This window comes from Staurois parvus, unplaced genomic scaffold, assembly GCF_062004578.1.
Source record: "Staurois parvus isolate SC_StPar_1 unplaced genomic scaffold, SC_StPar_1.0 ptg000059l, whole genome shotgun sequence".
Classification (NCBI taxonomy): Eukaryota; Metazoa; Chordata; class Amphibia; order Anura; family Ranidae; genus Staurois; species Staurois parvus.
Window position 1 is genome coordinate 13,035,029 of NW_028317855.1, and position 15,413 is coordinate 13,050,441.

At 42.6% G+C, this 15,413-nt stretch overlaps 1 protein-coding gene across 2 annotated transcripts in view; it reads right to left on the minus strand.

Moving 5' to 3' along the window:
- Positions 1 to 15,413, minus strand: part of GINM1 (glycosylated integral membrane protein 1) — a 73,664-nt gene that overhangs the window by 38,735 nt on the left and 19,516 nt on the right. For both annotated transcript variants that reach the window (XM_089668622.1, XM_089668621.1), the window contains exon 2: positions 1,066 to 1,116. In XM_089668622.1, the coding sequence (XP_089524748.1) occupies positions 1,066 to 1,116 (51 nt within the window). The remainder of the gene's footprint in view (positions 1 to 1,065; positions 1,117 to 15,413) is intronic.

Below are 15,413 nucleotides of genomic sequence, written 5' to 3' on the forward strand. Positions count from 1 at the left end.
GTTGATTTATAAAAATGCCGATTGCCTGGCAGCTCTAATGTTACTCTAAAAGTGGTTCCAAAGTCAAGACATGTTTTACCTTAATGCATTCCCTGAAAAATGCAAAACACTTGCTCTCTCGTACCAGCGCTGTGCCTGTCTGCAGTGGCATTCTCCCTTCCCTCATCTCTCAGGGCACAGAGGCAGCAGCGGGAGCCCTTGGCTCTTGCTACTGCCATCTTAAAAGAGAACAGATCATGGTTTTGCTTGCTTTTTCTTTATTTAGAAAGGTAAGATTCAAAAATAAAAAAGTACATTTCAAGTCAGTTAAAATCTAAAATAAAAACATACTTAATAAAATTACATAGGTTGAATAAGACCACCTAGTTCAATCAATAGAAAAAAAAAAATAATGAAAACCTGCCAAAAACAGAATGTGTACACACACACACACACACACACACACACACACACACACACACACACTGCAGTGGGAGGGGGAAAAAAATACTTCTTTATTCCGCAAAGGTAATCATGTAATGTTTTTGACGTGTATATATACTTCCATTTTGGGGATTTTTAGATCATCTCACTTTATGCCCTGGTGACAAAACTGAATGTAAGATTACCCGAATGTACCAGGAATACAATGCAGACCTCAGCTTTCTCCACTCTAAAATTTCAAAATGACCAAAAACTGCATTATCAAGAACAATGGATAGATAAAAAAAGAAAAAAAAAAAAAAGAAAAAAAAAAAAGAAGGGTAGACAACCCCCGGTCAGGATTCCCAAAAAGAACTTCACTTTCAGGTGACCAAACAGGTATGTGAGTCACATGGGTGAAAATTCTCCACAATTATTATGGATATAGCAATATAAACCCAACAAGGGTTTTAACCTTTTCCCACTCTTTCCAAAAGTAATAATAATTGGCTTTCCCAGTGGTAACAGAGGTTCTAAAAACAGCTCTGGTTTCATCACATAATTCCCATTTATACATTTTGCATGCAGACAATGTATTGATTCATATTTTTCAGTACTAATGCTCAGTAACTTTGCTAGGAAAAAAAAAACACAAACACTCACCTGTTCAATCAGGTTGACATACGGTGTTGTCACGTTAACTTTTATAAGCTCCTAAAGACAAAAGCACAATATAGTGTTTGCTATAGGTCAGATAAAAGCAATGAATGCATACATGTTTCCAACAGGACAGCTATGTCAGAGCTACAACACATACTGGACATAGAACATATCAAAAGTTACATGATATATGACTGTCACACAAAGCACTGCTCAAGGAAGACAGTTTCAGTAGGTTTAATAGAGGAGTCACAAATATCACCTGAATATCAAAGTTTACATAAAAGCACTGTATGTATATATAAAAATAATGCAGTAGGGAACATTGAGGAAAAGTGCAAATCATTATTGCATTCCAAAAACACATCTTCACATTAAAGCTGAACTCAGTACAATAAAATTTCATTTAACTATAATGTGCATTAGACATAAAAAGATTGAAGCCCACTTTGTGCATGCCTAATCCCTTCACAAGCCCACATATTACCTTGTAAGAGTAGCAGTGACATTATCATTGTGCTGTACATGGATCGTGCACAGAGATGAGATGTAGGAGGGACCAGTCAGCCTCACCCACTACATACTGCCTGCAGAAAACTACAGAAAGGGGCGGAAACAGAACCAGTCAGCCTGCACTAGACTAGAGAGCAGAAGTGACTGGTCTTTATTACGACACACACACTTTCATGCTGGAGTACTGCCCAAAATCTGGAAGAAATACACAAGGCACACCAAGACTCAAGTAGGAATACATGTCTCTTGTATTTAGGTACTGTTTAATTTATCCTGAAGTTCAGCTTTAGGCCTCACACAGGACTTTTTTTTTTTAAACTTTCCTAGAAGCCTTCCTCCTGGTAGCAGCATTTTGGCTTGTGTGTAACGTGTTTAGGTGCGTTTATCGGCGGCAAGCGTTTGGGCGTTAATTCATTTCATTGCCCAGAATAAATAATTTATTCTGCCCATTGAAATAAATTAACATTCAAACACTAAACGCACTTAATGGTAACGCGCGGTTAGATGTGTTTACACTCGTCAAGCATTTTTTCTTCCAAAACTTTGCTGCTCCTGGATGCACTGGCAGTGGGGGGGGGGGGGGGGGGGGTTTCCTGCCTCTAAACTCTCCTGCTACTAAACACTGCTAAGGTCTATGTGTGCATGGACACATAGGCTAACATACAGGGGAGTTTAGAGGCAGGTTAAAAAAAAAAAAAAGCCAAAACACCTCTAGGCGCAGCTGATGGCACCTATGTGAGAGCGGTCCCCTAGGAGACAGGAGAGCATCTGGAGCCTGCCCACAAGTCTGCCCTGGAGAACCGAGTGCTGAGGGAGAGTGGAGATACAGTGGGGATCGAAAGTTTGGGCACCCCAGCTAAAAATTTGTATTAATGTGCATAAAGAAGCCAAGGAAAGATGGAAAAATCTCCAAAAAGGCATCAAATTACAGATTAGACATTCTTATAATATGTCAACAAAAGTTAGATTTTATTTCCATCATTTACACTTTCAAAATAACAGAAAACAAAAAAATGGCGTCTGCAAAAGTTTGGGCACCCTGCAGAATTTATAGCATGCACTGCCCCCTTTGCCAAGCTGAGACCTGCCAGTGTCATGGATTGTTCTCAATCATCGTCTGGGAAGACCAGGTGATGTCAATCTCAAAGGTTTTAAATGCCCAGACTCATCTGACCTTGCCCCAACAATCAGCACCATGGGTTCTTCTAAGCAGTTGTCTAGAAAACTGAAACTGAAAATATTTGATGCTCACAAAGCTGGAGAAGGCTATAAGAAGATAGCAAAGCGTTTTCAGATGTCAATATCCTCTGTTCGGAATGTAATTAAGGAATGGCAGTCATCAGGAACAGTGGAAGTTAAAGCAACATCTGGAAGACCAAGAAAAATATCAGACAGAACAGCTCGCAGGATTGTGAGAAAAACAATTCAAAACCCACGTTTGACTGCACGATCCCTCCAGAAAGATCTGGCAGACACTGGAGTTGTGGTACACTATTCCACTATAAAGAGATACTTGTACAAATATGGTCTTCATAGAAGAGTCATCAGAAGAAAACCTCTTCTACGTCCTCACCACAAAAATCATCGTTTGAACTTTGCAAATGAACATATAGACAAACCTGATGCATTTTAGAAACAAGTTCTGTGGACCGATGAGGTTAAAATTGAACTTTTTGGCCGGAATGAGCAAAGGTACGTTTGGAGAAGAAGGGGCACAGAATTTAATGAAAAGAACCTCTGTCCAACTGTTAAGAATGGGGTTGGATCAATCATGCTTTGGGGTTGTGTTGCAGCCAGTGGCACTGGGAACATCTCACGAGTAGAAGGAAAAATGGATTCAATAAAATGTCAGCAAATTTTGGATGGTAACTTGATGCCATCTGTGAAAAAGCTGAAGTTAAAGAGAGGATGGCTTCTACAAATGGATAATGATCCTAAACACACCTCGAAATCCACGGGGGATTACATCAAGAGGCGTAAACTGAAGGTTTTGCCATGGCCTTCACAATCTCCAGACCTCAACATAATTGAAAATCTATGGATAGACCTTAAAAGAGTAGTGCGTGACAGACAGCCCAGAAATCTCAAAGAAATGGAAGACTTTTGTAAGGGAGAATGGGCAAAGATACCTCAAACAAGAATTGAAAGACTCTTGGCTGGCTACAAAAAGCGTTTACAAGCTGTGATACTTGCCAAAGGGGGCAGTACAAGATATTAACTCTGCAGGGTGCCCAAACTTTTGCAGACGCCATTTTTTTGTTTTCTGTTATTTTGAAAGTGTAAATGATGGAAATAAAATCTAACTTTTGTTGACATATTATAAGAATGTCTGATCTGTAATTTGATGCCTTTTGGAGATTTTTCCATCTTTCCTTGGCTTCTTTATGCACATTAATACAAATTTTTAGCTGGGGTGCCCAAACTTTCGATCCCCACTGTACCTGTGAGGGGACACGAGCTGTGAGGATGCCGAGCAGTCACGTGGCCTGGCGCAGAGGAGAGCTGGGAGAAGAGAAGCCAGCCGGCGTGCAGGAGTAAAGGGAGTCCCGGCTCCTGTCTCTCATGACTCCCAAGTGCATTCCTTGCAACTTCGCTCAGCTGAGTCATAGGCTTAGAATATAATGGAGAGTTCCCCCCCCCCGAATACACCTGTTACCTCGGAGAGAATACTGAGGCCAGCAACCAACCCCAAAAAAGAAAAGAAAAGAGAAGAAAGAAGAAAAAAAAGGAAGGAAAAAATCTGGAAAGCCGCCTCAGTCAGAGTGGAAGAAAAATGAGCTAAGAGGGTGAGTGAGAGCAGCAGGAGAAATAAAATGTACTGTGTTGATGTATATTAAATTTTTGCTGAAGTGAATGCGAAAGTAATCTGGGGGGGGGGGGGGGAATAGGGAGGAGTATTGCACCCATGAGGGTCCATCAAAAAGAGAAGTGAGAAGAGGTTAAAAATTAAGAAAGAGAAGCCCTTAAGAGGGATTAGAATCAGACAGAGGATTTACAGGTGAAAGTGGGGGACAGAAGAAAAGAAAAAGAGAGAGGAAAAGGGATAAGAAGAGAAAAGATTCAAAGGACTGAGCATTGGAGAGGGGGAGAAGAGGAAAAATAGAGAGAAAGAGAAATATAATAATAAAATGAATAAAACAGCACAAAGGGAGGATGCTCAAAAGTCTCTCAAACAAGTTCAATTAAAAAATATATACCTCCACAGGGAAAAAAGTACCCCTGAGAGACAAACAGCAATAAATGGTAGTGGTGAGATGGAACAGTAGTGGAGAAAGTTCTAGACTATCCCAGGGAATGGCACACATTAGCCAAAACATGGAAGACATGGATATAGAAAGAACAAGGGTATGGGAAGATACAGAAGAACAAGAGAAGAGATCACAATTGCCCACAAAAATAGAAATAGTGGACATGTTTAAAGAATTAGAAAAATCTATAAAACAAGAAATGGTGAAACTACATAAAGATCTGGGGCAGATATTGTCAAGAGTGGAAGAGACGGAGGGAAAATTAGACAAACATGCTCAAGACATACATGTTATGGAAAAAAAAGTTAATGTACATGAGAAAAGAACAAAGAAATCTACTATATATAAATTGGAAGATCAGGAAAATAGGGACAGAAAATGCAATTTACGGATATGAGGTCTCCCTGAGATCCCCCAAGGAGAAGATTTGCAGGAAATAATAAGGAAAATGTTTGATATAATGTTAGAAAGAATTCCAACAGACCCGTTTGAACTTGATGGTGTTTATAGAATAGGAAGGGTCCAACAGGAGGGAAAAAAGAGAAACCTGAGAGACATAATTCTACAATTTCATTATTACCGAGATAAAGAGGAAATATGGAAAAGTTAAAAGGAAGAGCAATAATAAAATATGGGGAAGTAAACATCCAGATCTTTGCTGACCTTGCAGCAGAAACATTGATAAGAAGGAGAACTTTAAAACCACTACTAGAACAAATGAGAAAGCAGAATGTTTAATATAGATGGGGATTTCCCGCTTGTCTGATCAGATGGAAGAATGGTCGATCGGCAAGGACTGAGGTTTCCTGAAGATTCAAGAGACTTTTGTGAGAGACTTGAATTGCAGAGAATAAAATATTCCAGATTGGGAGGAAAGTCATGAGAGGAAAAGTCAGCTGGAAAAAGATAGGTGGCAGGTTTCATAAAGTGGGGATAGAGTAGAGAGGGAACTGAGAGAGGGAGAGAGGAAGGAGAAATAGAAGGGGACTGATTTTTTTTTTCTGTCCCCTCGCTATACTCACTCTTTTTCTCACTCCCTCCACTTTGAACTCAGCGGGAAGTGTGGGGGGGGGGGATAATACACATGGCTAGAGCCCCACCTCAGGTTGAATCTAGGGTGGAACAAGTCCACAAATGATTCATAGACCAATAGATGACCTTAAAGGGGGAGGGGGTAGGTTAAGACTCTGCAATATAGTAGGAGATACATTAGTTTGGAGAAGTTTTAAAGAAAGAAGGGGAAGTTATCGACAAGAGAGGAGGAGAGTGGTGATGGAGGAAAAGGATAGGAGAAAAAAGGGAAGAATGGAAGAAATTCACTTCATGACTTATAATGTTAATGGATTAAATAGCCCTGGGAAGAGATTTAGGATATTTAAAGAGATTCAGCATAGATTGTCATTTTTTTTTTTAACAGGAGACACATTTGGGGCAAGAAACAAATGTGAAATTAAATTCCAGATACTATCCATTGTGGTTTTATGCAGATTCCCCAATTAGAAGAGCTAAAGGAGTGGCAATAGGTTTTGCGAAAAATATAAGGTTTAAGTTGGAAGACAGGTTGGTAGATCCTGAAGGGAGATTTCTGTTTCTGAAGGGAAAACAACAAGAAATAGATGGTACATTAGCAAATATTTCTTGCCCGAATACAAAACCGGAGCTATACCTAAAAGATACTCTGAAAAAATTACTGGATTTCAAAAAAGGCAGTTTAATTGTGGCAGGAGATTTCAATCTCTGTAATGGATCCTCAGACATGACGTCTCCTGTGCAGAAAGAGTAAAGTAGATCTTTGAGATCCTTGAAAAAAAATTATATATCAATGCCAACTTGTAGATATATGGAGAATTAAGCATATGAAGGACAGAGATTATACGTTTTACTTCTATGCACATGAGAAGTATTCAAGATTGGATTATATATTGCTAGAACATCGACTCCCTTGAGTATTTGGTTAAAGTAAAAATAGAAGTGATGTCAATATCGGACCATTCCCCTGTCGCAATGCAATTATTATGGGGAACGGATCAACAAATAAAAAAGAAATAGATCAATTCTTTGAAGAAAATGATTCAGGGGAAGTGTCTGTAGCAACGGTGTGGGAGGCTCAGAAGGTGTATAATAGAGGAATCCTGATAGCGATAGGAGCAAACAAGAAGAGGGAAAGAAGAGAAAAAATGAACACACTTCTTGGGGAACTCTGTGAGCTACAGTTGCAAGAAAAAGTATGTGAACCCCTTGGGATTACGTGGAGTTTGCATGAATTGGGCATAAAATTTGCTCTGAACGTCATCTAAGTCACAACAATAGAAGAACACAGTCTGCTGAACATAATACTACACAAACATTAGATGTTGCCATGGTTTAATTGCACATAACATGTAAACATTCACAGTGCAGGGAGGAAAAAGTATGTGAGGCCCTAGCTTAATGACTTCTCCCAGAGCTAATTGGAGCCAGGAGTGAGCCAACCTTGACTCCAATCAGTGAGATGATATTGGATGTGTTGCTGACAGCTGTCCTGCCCTTAAAAAACACACACCTGTTTGGGTTTACTGGTTTCAAGAAGCACTGTCTGATGTGAACCATGCCTCGCAGAAAAGAGCTCTCAGAAGACCTACGATCAAGAATTGTTGACTTGCATGAAGCTGGAAAGGGTTACAAAAGTATCTCCAAAAGCCTTGATGTTCATGTGTCCACGGTAAGACAGACTGTCTACAAATGGAGAAAGTTTAGCACTGTTGCTACTCTCCCTAGGCGTGGTCGTCCTGTAAAAATGACTGCAAGAGCACAGTGCAGAATGCTGCATGAGGTAAAGAAGAATCCCAGAGTGTCAGCTAAAGACCTACAGAAATCTCTGGCACATGCTAACATTTTTGTTGACACATCTACAATAAGGAAAACATTAAACAAGAATGAAGTACATGGGAGGACACCACGGAGGAAGCCATTGATGTCCAAAAAGAATATTGCAGCACGTTTGAAGTTTGCAAAAGAGCACCTGGATGTTCCACAGCACTAATGGCAAAATATACTGTGGACAGATGAAACCAAGATTGAGTTGTTTGGGAAGAACACACAACACTATGTGTGGAGAAAAAAAAGGCACAGCACACCACCATCAAAACCTCATCCCCACTGTAAAACATGGTGGAGGGAGCATCATGGTTTGGGGCTGCTTTGCTGCCTCGGGGCCTGGACGCATTTGTTGTCATTGATGGGAAAATGAATTCCAGAGTTTATCAAGACATTTTGCAGGAAAACATACGACCATCTGTCCGCCAACTGAAGCTCCGCAGAGGATGGGTGATGCAACAGGACAATGACCCAAAGCATACAAGTAATTCAACAAAACAATGGCTGCAACAGCACAGAATACGCCTTCTGGAGTGGCCCAGTCAGAGTCCTGACCTCAACCCGATTGAAATGCTGTGGCATGACCTTAAGAGAGCGATTCACACCAGACATCCCAAGAATATTGCTACACTGAAACAGTTTTGTGAAGAGGAGTGGTCCAAAATTACTCCAGATCGTTGTGCAGGTCTGATCTGCAACTACAGGAAACGTTTGGTTGAGGTTATTGCTGCCAAAGAAGGGTCAACCAGTTATTAAGTCCAACGGTTCACATACTTTTTCCTCCCTGCACTGTGAATGTTTACATGTTATGTGCAATTAAACCGTGGCAACATCTAATGTTTGTGAAGTATTATATTCAGCAGACTGTGTTCTTCTATTGTTGTGACTTAGAAGACGTTCAGAGCACATTTTATGCACAATTCATGCAAAACTCCACGTAATCCCAAGGGGTTCACATACTTTTTCTTGCAACTGTAGAGCAGACACACAATGAGCAACAAAAGAGATTATGCAGAGGGTAACAAATAAAAGACAATAATTAGGTAATTTCCTGGAAGAAGAGTATTTAATAAAATAAGTGAGAGATATACCGTATTTTCCGGCGTATAAGACGACTTTTCAACCCCTGAAAATCTTCTGAAAAGTCGGGTGTCGTCTTATACGCCGGTGCGAGCCGATGTCAGGGCGGCACTTTTTCGAGGGGCGGCGCGGCGCCGCCGCCCTCCTCCGACGGACACCAAGTACAGCGGTGGGCAGAGGGGCTGCTGTACCTTACCTGGCTCCGGTCCCACGACGATCCGGTCCAGGAAGCACGGCTGCTCCTTCTTTCAGTTCAGCCGCACCATGGTCACGCGGGCGCTCGGCTCCGCCTCCTCACCGGTGATTGGGCGCCAGCACTGGAAAGGCACACAGGCGACCAATCACCGGCGAGGAGGCGGAGCCGAGCGGCACCGCGAAAATCGAGCGGCCGAACTGGAAGAAGGAGCTCCTCTCCCCCACTGACACTAACGATGGGGCACTATTCCTCCTCCACACTGACACCAACGATGGGGCACTGTTCTCCCCCACTGACACCAACGATGGGGCACTGTTCCTCCCCCACTGACACCAACGATGGGGCACTGTTCCTCCCCCACTGACACCAACGATGGGGCACTGTTCCTCCCCCACTGACACCAACGATGGGGCACTGTTCCTCCCCCACTGACACCAACGATGGGGCACTGTTCCTCCCCCACTGACACCAACGATGGGGCACTGTTCCTCCCCCACTGACACCAACGATGGGGCACTGTTCCTCCCCCACTGACACCAACGATGGGGCACTGTTCCTCCCCCACTGACACCAACGATGGGGCACTGTTCCTCCCCCACTGACACCAACGATGGGGCACTGTTCCTCCCCCACTGACACCAACGATGGGGCACTGTTCCTCCCCCACTGACACCAACGATGGGGCACTGTTCCTCCCCCACTGACACCAACGATGGGGCACTGTTCCTCCCCCACTGACACCAACGATGGGGCACTGTTCCTCCCCCACTGACACCAACGATGGGGCACTGTTCCTCCCCCACTGACACCAACGATGGGGCACTGTTCCTCCCCCACTGACACCAACGATGGGGCACTGTTCCTCCCCCACTGACACCAACGATGGGGCACTGTTCCTCCCCCACTGACACCAACGATGGGGCACTGTTCCTCCCCCACTGACACCAACGATGGGGCACTGTTCCTCCCCCACTGACACCAACGATGGGGCACTGTTCCTCCCCCACTGACACCAACGATGGGGCACTGTTCCTCCCCCACTGACACCAACGATGGGGCACTGTTCCTCCCCCACTGACACCAACGATGGGGCACTGTTCCTCCCCCACTGACACCAACGATGGGGCACTGTTCCTCCCCCACTGACACCAACGATGGGGCACTGTTCCTCCCCCACTGACACCAACGATGGGGCACTGTTCCTCCCCCACTGACACCAACGATGGGGCACTGTTCCTCCCCCACTGACACCAACGATGGGGCACTGTTCCTCCCCCACTGACACCAACGATGGGGCACTGTTCCTCCCCCACTGACACCAACGATGAGGCACTGTTCTCCCCCACTGACACCAACGATGAGGCACTGTTCTCCCCACTGATACCAACGATGGGGCACTATTCCTCCCCCACTGACACCAACGATGGGGCACTATTCCTCCCCCACTGACACCAACGATGGGGCACTATTCTCCCCACTGACACCAACGATGGGGCACTATTCCTCCCACTGATACCAACGATGGGGCACTATTCCTCCCACTGATACCAATGATGGGGCGCAATTCCTGCCACCGACACCAATGATGGGGCGCTATTCCTCCCACCGACACCAATGATGGGGCGCTATTCCTCCCACCGACACCAATGATGGGGCGCTATTCCTCCCACCGACACCAATGATGGGGCGCTATTCCTCCCACCGACACCAATGATGGGGCGCTATTCCTCCCACCGACACCAATGATGGGGCGCTATTCCTCCCACCGACACCAATGATGGGGCGCTATTCCTCCCACCGACACCAATGATGGGGCACTATTCCTCCCACCGACACCAATGATGGGGCGCTATTCCTCCCACCGACACCAATGATGGGGCGCTATTCCTCCCACCGACACCAATGATGGGGCGCTATTCCTCCCACCGACACCAATGATGGGGCGCTATTCCTCCCACCGACACCAATGATGGGGCGCTATTCCTCCCACTGACACCAATGATGGGGCGCTATTCCTCCCACTGACACCAATGATGGGGCGCTATTCCTCCCACTGATACCAATGATGGGACGCTATTCCTCCCACTGATACCAATGATGGGGCGCTATTCCTCCCACTGATACCAATGATGGGACGCTATTCCTCCCACTGATACCAATGATGGGGCACTATTCCTCCCACCGACACCAATGATGGGGCGCTATTCCTCCCACTGACACCAATGATGGGGCGCTATTCCTCCCACTGATACCAATGATGGGACGCTATTCCTCCCACTGATACCAATGATGGGGCGCTATTCCTCCCACTGATACCAATGATGGGACGCTATTCCTCCCACTGATACCAATGATGGGGCACTATTCCTCCCACTGACTAATGATGGGGCACTATTCCTCCCACTGACTAATGATGGGGCACTATTCCTCACACACTGACAGTAATGATGGGGCACCATCATTGGTGTCAGTGGGAGGAATAGTATCCCATCATTGGTATCAGTGGGAGGAATAGTGCCCCATCATTGGTGTCAGTGGATGAAATAGTGCCCCATCATTGGTGTCAGTGGGAGGAATAGCACCCCATCATTGGAATACCATACTGAAATAGCATACCATATTGAAATCAAATCTGATGTTTTTTCATTTTTATTTGGTGTGCGTTGGAAGAGGGGTAGTCTTATACGGCGAGTATAGCTCAAACCCTATATTTTAACAGGAAAAGTAGGGGGTCGTCTTATACGCCCAGTCGTCTTATACGCCGGAAAATACGATAGATGGGGAGACAGGCCAGGAAAGTACTTAATGAGGGCTCAGAGAAAAAAAAACCCAAAAAACTAGGAACTATATAGAGAAAATAAGGGATCCCAAAAGGAGAATTAGTGTATTCAACTAAAGATATAGCTAAAGTGTTAAAAGATTATAATAAAACATTCCCCACAGTTCTAGGAAGAAAGATGGGGTAGGAAAAATAGAAAAAAGACGGACATACTTAAAAAAGGCGGGACTGCCAAAAATAAGTGAGGAACAATTAAAATCACTCGAATTAGAAATAACGCAGGAAGAAATACAAACAGCATTAAAAAGTACAATAGCGGGGCTAAAGTCCAGGACCAGATGGATACACTGAGGTATTATAAAAAATATAAAGAACTATTAGTACCTAAATTGAGGATATATATGAATGCATTAGGTGGAGAGATGGAAATGAGGAAGGAATCTCTACAAGCACATGTAGTTCTCATACATAAAGAAGGTAAAGATGATACTCACTGTTCAAGTTATAGACCGATCTCCTTATTAAATACAGACACTAAATTATATGCAAAAGTTCTGGCAAACAGGTTAAAAGACAATATGCCGGAATGGATACACATAGATGAAGGAGGTTTTGTCCCAGGGAGAGAGGGTAGAGACAATGGATTGAGATCTTTGTTTCTCATACAAAAAAGTAGGAAAAAAAAAAAAACCCCTATGGTGGTACTCTCGATTGATGCTGAAAAGGCTTTCGATAGAGTAGATTGGGGATATATGATGGCTACACTGGAAGTATTGGGGATGGGTTCTAGAATGAGAGAATGAAGAAATTATATAGTCAACCCTCTGCAGAAATCATGGTTAACGGGGAATTATCAGAGTATTTTGGGTTGCAAAATGGAACAAGACAGGGATGTCCTCTGTCTCCACTTTTATGTTTTGTCATTAGAATCTCTATTAGCTACAATAAGGCATAATATAGATATAAAAGGAATCTGGATAGGAGACACAGAGCATAAGGTGGCAGCTTATGCAGATGATATGCTGTTCTATGTGGGATACCCAAGGATAACATTGCCAAATTTAATGAGAGCACGGAAAGAGTATAGGGAGATATGAAATTTAAAAATCAATATAACAAAAACAGAGATTTTAAATAGAAATCTTCCAAATAGAGAGAAAAATAGATTACAGGAGGACTTTCCCTTCGTTTGGAGAGAAAAAGAACTAAAATATCTAGGAATAAAACTAACTGTATCCTCCAAGAACTTGTATAAATTGAATTACATCCCATTGTTAAATGAGATTAAGGATGAACTAAGGAAATTAGGAGGGGGTACTCCGTCGTGGATAGGTCGTATAAATTTGATAAAAATGGTGATAGTTCCAAAAATTCTATATAAATTTCAAATGATACCAATTAAACTACCAGAAGTATATTTTAGAACAATTAAAAAAAATGTTAAGATTTGTAGGAATAAAAAACCGAGCATAAGCTATGAAATTTTAAGCAGAAATAAAGAGAAAGGTGGACTGGGAGTACCAGGACTTGAAAAGATAATATAGCCCGGTAATAATGGCGAGAATTTTTGACTGGACACATAATGCAAAAGCTGGGTTAAAATAGAAAATACACTAAGTAGTACTAACTTAAGTAGAATCATATGGTTACCTCCACAATACATTAAATGTTTTAAGAGTTTGGGATGTTTTACACAAACAGATGGGATGGGAATTTAATTCATTATTAATGTCCGTAGGGTCCACAGAGTTTTTCCCCCCGGGTAAAGAAGGAATCACAGGGAAGTTGATAAAGAAGGAAGATGCACAATTAAGGGATATAATGGTAGGGGAGGAAATTGAGTCACTTAAGGAATTGGAAAAAAAGGGAGAAGTTTTCAGGAAAATGGATGAGTGGCATTATTTTCAATTGAAACACTTTATAGGGAAGCTTCCAAAGCCTTTAAAAGAAGAAGAGAGAATTGGAACCCTTTTGAGTATTCATTAGATACACGGGGAGATGGGAAACACAGAACTTCTAAAATATAGAAGATTCTCACTGAAATAAACACTGATATAAGGCCAACATTTATAGAAAAATGGGAAAGGGATATAGGCGTAATAATGGATGTGGAAAAACAGAGGAAAAATGTATAGAATAATTCATGGAAATGTATATATGCAGGAGGTAGAAATTAATTATAAAATGTTTGACAATATGGTATATCACACCGAGTGTGGCACTTAGATTAAGTGGAGATAATTCACCTTTATGTTGGCGTGGATATGGTGGTAGAGACACAATGTATCACATATGGTGGGAGTGTCCTAAAATCCAAGAGTATTGGGGAAAAATAGTAAGCGATTCAAAAAATTTCAGAGGTTGATATATTAAGACCTTGAGACTTGCCTTTTTTTTTTTCCAAAAATACTTTAATATAGGAAGAAACAAAATAGCATATAGAGCATATACAGCTATAGATCACAGTCAAAACATAAACATGACATGTTGCCTCCCATTTCGCAGACGGGACATATTGTAAACTATAATACAAGTCAAAATGGGATAGAACAATACGTCAGGCATACAATGTAAACCAGTGGATACGCAGAGGAAAGAGGATTGATGTATGTATATGTTGTCACTTCTTGAATATCAGCAATTTTTAATGATTAGGTGATATGAAGATTAGGGAAGGGAAAGCATTAGATGCTGTGAAAGTCATGGTTTACGTATTTATAACTTGAGTGAATGATAAAGTTGCAGTTAGTCATACCTGTGTGGAAGTAAATGCTCTATTTGGTTGGTGAAGAATGAATGATAAGCTGGTATAACAAGTGTGAAAAAAAATATATAATAATTTGGGGAGGGGGGGGGGGGGGGAGTAAGGGGTTAAGTGACAGTAGAATGTATAGGTAATAAAAAGTTAAATTGGATCACTTCCCTAAGTATTAGCCAAGCCAGAAAGGTAGTAATAAGGCTTAGAATATGGTACGTGCAAGATCGGTCAGTGGGGTAACCCGTGGAGCAAAAACCCCGTAAGGCATGTCATGATATATACCTACAGCCCATCCTTACACGTGGTAAAAGTGTCCCCGGTGATCCGGGTATTTCCCAATACCGCACTGTAATAGGACATTCAATCAGGGGATATAGATTGATCCTTTACTATTAGATGATAGGTAGAAGTGGATTTGAAATTACTCCAGCATGCCCATGTTTTCCTAAATCTCTCAGGATGTTCCTTAGCTATAGAAATCAGTTCCTCCATTTCCTCAGTTTTGTCGATCCTAGCAAACCATTCTCATATAGTGGGAACATGTGTTGAGCGCCAGTGGACTGGGATACATTGCTCTGCAGCATTTACCATGTGCATGGTGAGTGATTTGCGGTATGTCCGAAATGGAAGAGCGGTATGGTGAAGCAAAAATTGTGCGGGGGAAAGGTCTAGGGCATACGTAGTAATTTGTGCGATTGTAGATTGAACTTTCCCCCAAAAGGGTTGCAACAATGGGCATTCCCACCAAATGTGCAGGAGTGTACCCGTCGTTTGATGGCATCTCCAACACAAATCAGAAATGTTGGAGTCGAAGCGGTGAAGCAGGGATGGAACACTATACCATCTAGAGTATACTTTAAAGTTATTTTCTTGTATGGAGACACATATAGATCCTTTGTGTATGTGTTCATATATGTGGTC